The sequence below is a fragment of the Acanthochromis polyacanthus genome, chromosome 1, assembly GCF_021347895.1.
Source record: "Acanthochromis polyacanthus isolate Apoly-LR-REF ecotype Palm Island chromosome 1, KAUST_Apoly_ChrSc, whole genome shotgun sequence".
Lineage (NCBI taxonomy): Eukaryota > Metazoa > Chordata > Actinopteri > Pomacentridae > Acanthochromis > Acanthochromis polyacanthus.
In genome coordinates, this window is record NC_067113.1 from 62779554 (window position 1) to 62792381 (window position 12828).

At 38.1% G+C, this 12828-nt stretch overlaps 2 protein-coding genes across 2 annotated transcripts in view; one reads left to right on the plus strand and one right to left on the minus strand.

Moving 5' to 3' along the window:
• The window catches only part of slc13a4 (solute carrier family 13 member 4), a 35503-nt gene extending 32039 nt beyond the window's left edge, over positions 1–3464 (plus strand). The window contains exon 16 of the mRNA XM_022220214.2: positions 581–3464. Coding sequence (XP_022075906.1) covers positions 581–718 — 138 coding nt within the window. The 3' untranslated portion in view covers positions 719–3464. The remainder of the gene's footprint in view (positions 1–580) is intronic.
• Positions 3465–7297, minus strand: LOC110970019 (cytochrome c oxidase assembly factor 6 homolog). Its single transcript, XM_022220222.2, has 3 exons — positions 7100–7297; positions 4806–4961; positions 3465–4222 (listed from the first exon to the last, which is right to left on the minus strand). Exons 2-3 carry the CDS (start codon positions 4947–4949, stop codon positions 4124–4126), a joined length of 243 nt encoding a protein of 80 aa, XP_022075914.1. The 5' UTR covers positions 4950–4961; positions 7100–7297; the 3' UTR covers positions 3465–4123.
• Positions 7298–12828: the final 5531 nt, after the last annotated feature.

Sequence of the window (12828 nt, forward strand, 5' to 3'; positions counted from 1 at the left end):
GTCTGTCTGTCTGTCTGTCTGTCTGTCTGTTAGCAACATTACTCAAAAACAGATCTGGATGAAATTTTCAGGGAAGGTCAGAAATGGATGGCCAAGGACCAAGTGACTAGATTTTGGCAGTGATACAGTCTGGATCCATGGATTTGTTAAAAGATTTCGGTACTATTGCGAGATAGCGGCACAGCATCACTGTAACCATGACAACAAGTGAACACTACATCAGCTGCCTGCCGATGATCACATGATTGTGATCCTACTACAAATCCACCGCTGTGGACTTATCAGGACTCATCTATCGGAACTCATACAAGGAGCAGTTGATTAAATTGTGAGGGTGTTTCTGACATATTTAGGTCAAACACATCTTCTAGAGTATCTGAAACATAAAAAAAAACATACATTATACATTTTCCTCTGTATGGAAACTTATAGCCCACCCTGCCACGAGTTTTTTCAAGATTTCAGCCGTTGGAAATGATGCAACACTGAGCAGCCTTGGCGGAGAACTGCGCTCTCTGAGTGCTTTTCTTGTTTCTATATGCATTTATTTACAGATCTTTTTTCTCCTCCTTATCTCCAGGTGAAAGCAGGTTTCGGGGTTAACCTGATTGGTGTGGCAGTGGTGATGTTGGCCATCACCACATGGGGGGTTCCCCTCTTCAATCTGACTGAGTTTCCTGCCTGGGCAATGGCCAGGAACGTCACCGGGAGCTTATAACCACCGACGTGCTGAGGGCCAATGGCAAGAACAGAAATGAATTACTGAGAGACAGAAGGAGAGAAAACGATTGGGCAAAGATTTCTGTGTGGAAAGACAATAAGAAAATGACATATGGTGTGTCAAGAGGATGGTTTTGTTCAGAGGTCGACTGATTGAACTGGCCTTACAGGAGGAAGATGGATGGGGGAAAGGAGAAGAAGAGGTGAAGGAAGAACTATAATCTGTTGCATTAAAAAAGGTTTTATTTGCATTGGCCATATAGAGGTGTTATGAGGAACGCCTTATTTAAAGTGATCTCTGGGGGAAGCTCAAAACACCCAACAGAAACTTTTTTTTAACTTCTGTTATTGCAATTTGACAGAAATCCTACTTTCAGTGAATCATTAATAACCACAAACATGTTTGTGGTGATCAAGAACTGATGTTCTGTTTTCTGATTTATAATAGAAACAATGATAAGTTCTGTTTTGATGTCTGGAAAGTACTTTCAGAGCCACGTCATGCCTTCTTCTGTGGATTACTTGATGTTTAGATGGAAATAAGCTGCATGGCCACTGTAGGCAAGCCTCTTTTTCATGCACGCTTGCTGAACTTAACCTCTGCCGCACTTAAATCGATTGTTGCCTAGATCACATACATTTTAACAGGGTGGGCTGACAAATTTACACTCTAGTGTAAAAATAAGATCTGACTATTCAAGCACGATAAAAGGCATGAAAAGAGGTGTCTACTATGGCTGCTGGTGTACTGTATACATAGAGGTACTGTACTTATTATCAAGCCTTTTATATGTACTCACTATCTCTGCGTAAGAGGCTGTATGCCTTCCTATAGAGAGAGATAAAATCCTATACTGTTCATGTCTGTTCTTAGCTGCTACTGATATTGTGTTGAAAATCTTGGCTCTCTTAATATCTGACTGATGTCTTTACCAAAGTTTCTGAAGCTGATGTTGTGCCCTGGTATGCTGTGGACATCTGATTGTTGTTGGTTCATTTTAAAGCACCTAGCAGTGCATTCACCATGTTGGTGCCTGTCATAAACAGTTTGCCTCCACTGGGTCACCCTGACAGTGTTAGGACCTTTCTGTGATCTCAGAGCAGTGAAGGGCCAGAGAACTCTACCTTCCTCCCTAAATCATGGAAAGCAATAGCGTAATAGTTTTTAATATGGTGTTTGTCAGCTGTGTGCCTGTACTTCATGCAATATCAAGAATGTCCAATATACTATATTTGCAGTATGGATTTGTCCTGAACTGGCTGACTAAAAACATCATCGTATTTTATGCTACACTGATTTCTGTAGTTTTTCATTACTTTTCAGCGTAGAATCTTGTACACAGACTCTTGCTATTGTTCTGTGTGTCCAGCAGGGTGCTTTGGATTCTACAAATCAGGCCCCTACCTGAGCAAGCATTTCTAATCAGCACACATTTTGTCAAATTAAGTGACATCTGTCTTAAACCGCACACTGTATAAAAAAGATCTGAAAGGTGAAGCCAGTGTAAACATTTAAACCTGCATTCTTTCTATCAGCCAACAGGAAGCAACTCCTCTGGTTGTAAAAAGAAGTGACTGTACAGAAGTCTATGAGGAAATGCCCCAACTTCTCACTTGATTTGAAACCTCAGTAAAGCTTTTCCTGTTCAGTTTATAGTCTTTACTTATAGTTTCAAGACTTTTTCAATACAGCATGACTTTCATTTTATAGAGTGTTGTTCTATTTAGAATAAATTAGACCATAAAGAAGGATGTATTTTGTGATTGACAGCTTGGTACTCTATGGGTGTGTGCTCTTGAGTTCTCCATCAGATCCACCCCTTGTTTGTTACATCTCATTTCAAAAGACAATAACTTGAAACTTCTCAACAGTCGTCCACAAACCAATGGGTGATGTCTCAATGGCTACAACCTTCTTTTCTATACAGTCTGTGTCTACAACCTGTGTGCTAGATGCTGCTTTTTGTCTTATTGAATGTATTCTAAAACATCAAAAACTAGATGAAGTCAAAAAAGGATTTTTTTTCCCTTGCTGAGGTCCTGAGTTATGGCAATACGATCTTCAGCAGTGAACATTACGTTGTGTTGGTCCTGCTAATAAACAACTACAGTGAATTAGTTTTTTTAAATGAAGTTTTCACTTTTGACTGTAAGGAAACAGGACAACTGTATCCGGTCTTCACTTAGAGGATTCTCCTGGCATGTGAATGCAGAATGAAATACAGTAGAGTTGTAAGCATCATAGTATAAGAGTGAATACAGGGTTGTATGGTGCAGAAGTCTGTTCAATCAGCTGTCAAATCACAATAACTGTTGTCTGGTGGTGAAAAGGTTTGCACAAAACACTCACTGTACTGTGCAGAACTGTTAAAGATATGCTTTATATTTTTACACAAATTTTAAATATAATTTGTGACATTTTTTATATCACTACATTATAAGTATAGGCGTCAGCGCGGGTTAAATCAGAGGCCTACGTTTTTCTTGTGTAATTTATTCACTTCTACTGAAGGTTTCATACATCTCAATGTTGTGTTGCAGCAGTGACCTTTGACCAAGGGGCCACACTCCTCTGTAAATACATACAGGTTTGTAATATAAGCATAATGTGCCTTTGCTGTTTCAGATGAGCTGTAACATTTTTAAATTGTGTTTTACTTTGATAATGCATTCATATCCAACTACGGCAAACTAGAGTTAGGATGACACATTATGTATGTACAACAATAAAAAAACTAAAACCACTCTGTTGATTTCATTTATTCACAAACAACACAAGTCAGTCACACTTCTCTGATTTTGCCAAATGAGGCACTGTTCTGGAAATATAAGGTGACTGCAATCAGTACAAACCAGCATTTATTTGTAAATCACACATTTATCATGAATGATGGCTTTGAATTCATAAAAACATCATTAACCCCAAACACCAGACTTATTTCAATAAAGAGAATCACAGAAAAAGCATCTTGGACAGCGTTAGGATAAATAGCTCCTTTCTTAAATCATGGACACACCCAGCATGTGAGAGACTGCAGAACCCCAGTGTAATTAGGTATTTCACAGGCAACAATTGTAAAATTTGTTGACAATGCCATCAGAAGTTACGCTTATGTGAAATCCAACAGTACTCATTAAGTGCACATTACACTGGCTGTTCTGGATGACATGAGCTGATGTCACTTCATTGCATTCTGAAGATGGAAGCTCACACAGCTCCCTCGTGCTGACATTTGGATTTCCTAAAGCAGCGTTTTTCCTCTTCAAATAAATAACGATAAACGTGAAGTTAAAGTACTCTGTCCACAATGAAGCTGAAAACTCCTTTCCAAGTCCTGCATCTCTGCCCCAACTTTGAATATGCTGAAAAGTCGTCTTGCAGATTTTGATGGTTGTGTAGTGGTTAGGATGCCTCCTGGGGGCCTTCAGCTGGTTTAAAGCCCTCTTTCTGCATTTTCTCCTTGTATTTCAAGAAATCTCTTCTCTTGGTGAAATATTTCACCTGTCAGGGAAAATCAACAAGATTGAAAAACAGACAAACTTGTTAGCATGTCCATATGGTGTTTTTGTATATGCTATATGACCAATCCTAAGCAAAATAAGTGATCAACACCATGGCCGAGCATTTCCACCTTGAAGCAGATTTAGATTTCAGGGATTTCATACTTAACAAACCCAAGAAACCAATCCTGTCAGCCTGCAGGGTGGGACTTTGCCATTATTATACTTTTGAATCAGTTTCAGGTTCATACATCTGTGACTGAATTACTCCAATACTATAACTTGCCATTAAGTGGTGTAGGGCAGTTGGATCAGCATTCCTACCATTTTTGTGGAAAAACTCTAAATGTGTAACTTTGATAAGTGCAGGTGAGCTTTCAGAGATTAATCAAGCATTAAAAAGGGATTTTAACGACCAAGAATCCTGCTTATATCTAAATATCTATTCTAACTCAAAGACTGCCCATTTTCCAAACATTCAAAGCTTATGAAACACGAACACAGTGGTGAGTACTCATTTCTGACATCACACACTATATTGAAATACAGATCTACTCATAAAACTAAAAAAAATTATATTTTACCCATTGTGCAGGACAGTTTGCCTCAAATTCACTCTGGAACTTCTGGCAGGATGCAGCTTTGTCATCATTGTCATCTAAACATTTCCAGAGCAGATCCCTGGAATCCCAGCAGGCCTTTCTCTCTGCTGAGTTTGGAGCTGCCATTGCTGCTGGACTCTGGGAGGGAAATTCACAAGGAAAAAGGAAAGACTATTTAGAGCAGAACCTGCCACAAGTGCTACTAAAAGATGTATAAACTATTTAAAAAACACAGGTATTGGACATTAAAATACACTAACTTGTTCTGCTCAGTATAGTCACTTTATTCATTTAACCCCTAGTGATTGAATCCAACTCTCTTCCATAGGTGGGCCAAAAATGACCCATGTAAGAATCAATGTGTTTTTATGTCATTTTGATTAAGAATAATAATTAGAATTATTGTTTGTATTCTATTTTTGTCCACACAAGAATGATTTCATGTTTGAAATATGTTTATTTATTTTAACTTTATAACAGCTTTTGAAGATTTTGATGATTGAAAAGAAGATTACACAGAACAGCAATAGAAGAATGTCAACATCCATTTTTTCCCCTCCAGCTGCTGCTGCTCTCTGTCCCTCCATCACCTCTTGTATGAAATTATCAGTGATAAACAGTTTGGGATAGTAATGCAAATATTACAATTTCTTTAGTAAAAGTATAAAAAGAAACTGAAAAATTTAAATGGAATGAAATCAAACATGTTTTTTGAGGAATAGCTGGAATACAAAATGATAAAAACTTTTCATTATAAAGATATTGCAAGAAAACGACCTCACCAGGTCATTTTTGACCCACTTATGCGTCTAAGGCAGAGGTGTCAAGCTCATTTTAGTTCTGGGGCTACATTCAGCCCAATTTGATCTCAAGTGGGCCGGACCAGTAAAATAAATTCAATTTTTTGCAATATTATGCCTCAGTTTATCATTTACACGTTACAACTTACAGATCACAGTGTGTCAAAGGCATCAAACATTTAGTCACAGGTATCTGGAACTGAATGATAGCATTTTACTTTAAAAAAAGACAAAGACAAAATATTACAAAACCGAGACACAAAATGACAAAAGTGAGAAATAAAATGACAAAAAAAATGAGGCAAACAACAAAGTAAAACAAGAGACACAAAACTTAACAAGAGTTACAAAAAAACGGACAAACAAAACAAAAATGACAAAAGCTTGAAACAAAATAACAAACATGATACACAATACAATGAATAAAACAAAGCACAAAATGACAGAAACAAGACAAAAAACATAAGCAAGACAAAAAAGGAAACAGAAAACAACAAAAACATGATACAAATGAGAAAAGTCAGACTAAAAAAAAACAACAAAAACAAGACAAACTAGAAAAGCACTCAGAGTGCAGACCTCCGCCAAGGATAGAGAGGAAAACAGGAAACCCATGCAGTAAAGGATCATGAGCTGGAATCAAACCTGCATCTCTGACACAGTTCTGTTTACGAATCACCTTCTCAACCAGTTGAGCTATCTGGACACCTTGTTTGAACTTGTTGGACGACATACTAACCTATGATGTTTTTGTCATACTTTGGACCACATACTAAAACATACTAACTAAAAAATTCAAAGTGATCCAGAATCCTTTCCAGATTGCCACCAAAATTAAATCGGCTCTTCCTCTTACCATAGTCTACATCCCCTCAAAATTTCATGTGAATCTGCCCATACGTTTTTGAGTTATTTTGCTAACAGACAGACAGACGGACGGACACACAAATGCCAGGTGTCACATAACCTCCTTGGCAGAGGTAAATATTACAAAAATTAGACACAAAATGACAGAAGAACAATGAGCAATCTAGGATTTTACTTTATGATAAAAACTTGTTATGGTCATGAAATTATTTTAAGTTTAGAGTTTACTAATTTACAATCTGCAGTTAATGTCTTCTCTGTAATTTTTACATTTTGAGGGCCGGATTGGATCCATGGCTGCATGTTTGACACCCCTGAAGTTAATACTATTACATTATCCTTTTTACTTTCAGATTAAGTAGAGCCTGTTCTCACATAACTTCGATCAAGTTTACACATTGACTGTAGGTATATGTTACTTTCCATATATTTATACAGAAAATGCTCTCTCTGCAGACCAGTATCTTGGCATTTTAGCTTACAGTTTTAAAAAAACATATAAAGTACACTGCAGCTGCCTTGCCTTGCCTTACAATAGCTTTCAACCATCACTATAACCAGGTAAGCTGATAGTAGCTGTCAGCTGGAGCCATCTGAGCTGTTACTCACCGAATTAAACCTTAAAACCTCGCGGAGGACTTCTTCGTTCCGACCACCGCTTCTTTGCTGCTATCACTCCATAAACCCCGCAAAATCAGCCAAAAGCTGTTACGAATCAACAACCACCGGACTTTTATAACGTGTTTGGTTACTGACCAAAGTGAAGGACGCGCACAGCAGCACTTCCGTGTCGCAGGATGATGACGTAGCGGCGTAATTAGCCAACCAGACCAGGTGATGGCGCAGTTGGAAAACAAAAGAAGAGGGAAACATGAAGGTTTTACTTGTAAATTGTAGAGGAATACACAAGCAAATCAACTGAACATTGTTATTATTGAGACGGCAAACAAGCCAATTGATATTTTTGAATGTATTATGTCACTTTTGTGGCAGACTTCGTCATAAATCCTGCTGAGGAAGCAACAGGTGCTTATGTTGCAGCCTTCTTTAGCTTAATGGGTTTTATTTTCAATGAAAACATGTCTCATTCGCTTCCTGTGAACAATACGTGCAACCTAGCATTTTAGCCAAAACACTGACACATTCCAGCTGTTTTATGTATCGTTGCTTTTTTATGTGGTTGCAATGACTTAGTATTCAATATAGGAAAAATAAACCTTCAAAAGACAGCATACACTCAGCAAAAATATTAGCGCAGCACTTTTGTTTTTGGTCCCATTTTTTATGAGATGAACTCAAAGATCTAAAACTTTTTCGACATACACAATATCACCATTTCTCACAAATATTGTTCACAAATCTGTCTAAATCTGTGATAGTGAGCACTTCTCCTTTGCTGAGATAATCCATCCCACCTCACAGGTGTGCCATATCAAGATGCTGATTAGACACCATGATTAGTGCACAGGTGTGCCTTAGACTGCCCACAATAAAAGGCCACTCTGAAAGGTGCAGTTTTATCACACAGCACAATGCCACAGATGTGGCAAGATTTGCGGGAGCGTACAATTGGCATGCTGACAGCAGGAATGTCAACCTAAGTTAACTGACCCCTAAGTTAGAAAACCTGTGATCATTGAAAGCACACAGAGTACACCTAGGGTTTTCCATATTGTATATGGAATATATATGTATCTATCTATATCCTAACTGCATGCATGTGATAATGAAATGAGCTATGAATGTTTCTCAGGTTTAGACTTAGTTTTTACATACATATATTGAAATTGCTTTTATTTCAAAAAATGTCTTTTTTTACAAGTCCAATGATGAGCTTTTGCATTGCAATTTCGTTCCCAATGCGCACCAGCTAGTGTACGTTCTATTTGACAATAAAGTGACCGTTCTATTCTTCTATTCTATAAGCTATTTCTATCTGCATCTCAGAAATATGGCTCTGTACAGAAAAGAAATTATGCTGGAACTGAAAAATGCAGTTGTGACAAAGATGGAAAAGAATACACAAAGATCTGTGACCAGCAAAAAAATCAGTGGAAACAGCAGTAAATAAGACACACAAAATGAGCAACAGTACCTCTCATCAGAGCCACAGTGGCCGCCCTCTTAAAATGACACCACAGACAGTGTGCAGTCTGCACAATCTCGCTCTGAAAAACAGATGGGTAAATGCTTCAGACTTGATACAGGGGTTATCACTGAAAACTGGAGTTGCTGTTATAGTTCAGACTATGAGAAGGACCGTTGATAACGTCAGCCTTCATGGACAGCATCATAGAGAAACAACTTACTTTCAGTGCAGAACTGCAGGATTTTAAACTTGCTATTTGAAATACAGTAGTTTTTAGTTTTATATAAGAGGAAATCCGTACTATTTTACACAATGCAGTTATAGAAGGTGATACAATTGTGAAACATTTGTCATTTTAGTGATATTATACTACACTGACTTTTGTTGTACACTGTATTTTGGAGTAATTTAGAGTGACTTAAACCATGTGTTGTGTATGAGGCTGAGATTAACAATTGGTGTCATTATAGGGAGCATTTGAAAAAAACAAGACATCACTGTCCTCACAGACTGAACTGTGCGGTATTTTGCAGAATTACTCTGACCCTCAGGGACCCATTTGTGCTGGATTAGTGCAATTAAATAGATATCCTCTTATCAAAATGAGAGATTCCCATATGAAAAAATAATGCAGAATTACATTGTAAGACGAAATGAATACAGAGCAGTTAGATTTTCATCACCAATACCCCATTCGTTGGGATTCGAAAATACTTTTTACTTTTTCCATAAATTCTGCAGTAGCTTAACTAGAGGCTAAAAATTTGAGACTTATGTTTGTGTCTACAAGTATTAATTTATTCATCCATTCAGATAAACCTGGAAAAACATACTGCTTTTTCACGAGTGGATGCCTCATCCACAGCACAACAGAAAAAGGTGCTACAGGATTGTACAGTTAAGTTGTGTGTATGTATGTGTGTATATATATATATATATATATATATATATATAGCTGGGCAGTGTGTAAGGGCAGAATGAAAATGTGTGTTGTTGATTAACTCTCTCCCTCTTTCCTCAGCCACAGTGACGGAGAATAGCCCCACTGGTTGCCATGGCGCCCAGCAGCAATCTATCTCGGTTCGTGTGCTCCTGCCGGCTGAAGGGAATAGAAAACACAAGCACCCTATTGCAGGGCTGAGGTGCTCACCGTCTTCTTAGGAAAAGTAAGTGTTTGTTGCCCCATGTGTGCGCGACTTGAGAGTGTCTCTTGAGCTACTTCAGAGACAGAACTTCATTCACTATTTATGTCACACACCATTTACTAACCTCACTTCAAGTTTGTTTTCCCCACTGTCAATGAGTGTTTTCATTTTAGGCTGCTCTAGCATTATTTAAGGCCAAAGATGGCAGAAAAAACACAGCAACATTTCTGAAAAAAATAACTTGATTTATCAATATTTTGTAGAATGGCTCTCGGGTGCATTAAAGAACAAAGGAAAAGAAGGAAAGGTTGTGGTGTTCAGAAAGTTTTAAAGTTTCTAAAATAGTCAACTGCAGCATGACTGCACCACTTCACCATCACAGTTTTAGTCGAGTCAGCCCAGCTATACTGTACTCATATCTACCTGGATGCACATTATATCAGTGTCGGAGCGTTTGTTTGCTTTTTAAGCTTAAAGAAAATGTCAGAACCAAAAAGAGATGTTTGTTTCATATGGCAGGAATTATGTGCATTTGCAATGAGGATGATTCTGCCAGCCAGTTGAAACACCTCATGGTAAACATGCAGTATGTGGAGACAAGAAGTGGGTGGTTGTCAGCTTATGTGGCTGCTGTGCAAATGTAGTTCAGCTTAAAAAATGCATTAAGCTCTGAGGCAAGCAGTAAAGTTTTGTGGTTTTGTTGTAAATCTCTGATGAAGAATGAGTGGCTCCCTCATGTAATGTGTAAATCACAAATTTTCATCCTCCTGTCAGTTAACTGTGCACTTAGAGCAACTTATATTTTCTAAAGAGAGGCAGGAACACATTACTGTTTAATCAGTATGCGATGTCTGATTAGAAAAACACCACTATAAGAAGCAATGGCTCACAAATATGGAGACTACGCAGAAAAAAAGACATTGATGTTTATTGAAATACATTTATGTAAGGTACAGCTGGATGTTTATCAGCAGCATTAATTACAATGAAAGCTTGTTGTTTAATATGATTGTGTCCCCAATAGAAATGACTGCACGCATGTTCAGGATGACATGCTAATAGTTAAACTACACTCACAGTGAACGTTTGACCCCTGAAAATAATGTTTTCTGTAAAACCAGGGACTTGTCTCCTGTGCTTGCTGTCATTTTCAGAGGAGTTAGTGGAGGATTAGCTTATGTGCTATTAAGAAAAACTGCCAGGATATTATGAGATGTGTAGAATATTTAAAAGGGAAATATAAACCTTTAAACAGCCAAAAAAGGAGTACAGAGGAAAGAGTTCTCCTTGTCAGTTAATATTCAGTTTGTTTTCTATTTCCAGCATCCATTCACAGCTTATTCTGTTGAGTGCTTTGGCTTTGCTTCACAGTGCAGTCATTTTTATTTACATTTATACATTCAACATAAAGTAGGTGTCATCAGTGGGATTTGAAGCTTAATCCTGGCAGTTGTAGTGGATCATCCATCTGGGTAATGCATCCTCTCACCACCACGTAGCTTTAAATACATTGCTAGTTTAGATGTTGTCTGAGAGAGGCGCTGAAAGCTCTCTAAAGTTATTTTCTCATTCTGTTTGAAACTCTTATTTTCAGTTTTTTAAAGCAATGCAGCGAGATACCTGATCCACAGTGTCATTGTGAAACTATTAAAAGCACTAAAGCATTTCCTCTTCCTCCCACTGCAGTGTTGTCAGCAGCAGCCATGGAAGCTGGCATCAGACTGTTTGTGGAGAGGACTAGAAATGTGAAGAGGAACAGTTAGATTGCCACGATATGATAAATTATCCATTCAGCGTTGTCACGACTAATGCCACTAATGGACAAAACAGATACTCTAGTGAGAGAAAAAGTTTATAATTTTTAAATGAGCCTCTCCTGTGTGAGCACCTGTCCCACTGCAGTGGCCATGAGCTCGCTGTCACCTGTCAGTCAGTGTCACTTCAGACAGGATGTCAGGAGAAGGATGACAGTGTTTGACACACGACAGTTACGTTTAAAGGGATTATTTGGTTCCTTTGAAGTGGTGTTGTGTAGAAAAACCTTCCAGTAGTCCGTGTATTTCCTGCCCATAGATGATAGCTTGGAGAAGGGAACATGAGGACCAGAACAGGAGCTGAACAATGAAGTCCTGTTGATGAGGTCAGCAGCAAAATGGATTTTAGCCAGCTAAAAAAATACCCTCAAGAAATGCAATATCATTTTAACACTTTATTACTTTATTTGGAATAATTTTACCACTCTATCTTGTAGTCAGACAGCCTTTTCAATGAAAAACTGAAGCAGTTGTATCTCAGAATGCACATGTTGATGGTCTACCACTGTGTGACTTTTATGCTTTAACACATTTAGTTATTTACAATAACGCAAACAGAGGCTGAGGCTGTGGTGCACTTATGTGCTACGAGGTAAAATTACTGTTTATGTCAGTGCATTTTTGTGGCTTTAAAGAAAGTGATGCAGCGACTTCCATTCATTGTCAAAAAGGGCTGTCTATCTGACAGCAAAACAAGACCAGGAAAGTACTCTAAATAAAGCATACACTTAAAGCTAGTGTAGGCAGTATTTTTCAGCATCATTGGACTAAAATTGCATTCTAACCTTTCGACATATTGTACTTTTAAGAAGTCTGAGAGGAAACTACACTTCTGCTCCTGTTCTTGGCTTCGTTTTCAGGGTTTAAAAAATGTAGCCTGTAGCACCAACTGTAATGACGTCCACTGTGAGAGTAGGATGAGAGTGGGACAGAGGATGTTTGCTTGCTGGTTTGTGTGGCCAGAGTGGCTTAAAATAGGGAGGAGAGAGGAAGCAGAATTCTTTGTTTTTCTTTCCTTTTTCAATTTTCTGCGTACTGCAACTTTAAACTGATATTGACTTATTGATTTTTTTCATTCATGTGGGGCACATTTTTAGGTGGCAAAATACGTTTGCTGTTGACTGCAACCACAGCAGTTTATTGCCTCTCTTCTGCACTGGTACCCCTGTCTGCTTCTCTGCGGCTGTCGTCTACCGCAAGTAATACACTGACTACTGATAAGTACCTCATACAGCCCCACTTCAAAGAAACTAAATTATCCCTTTAAAGTCAGACGAAGTTGCAAGGGAA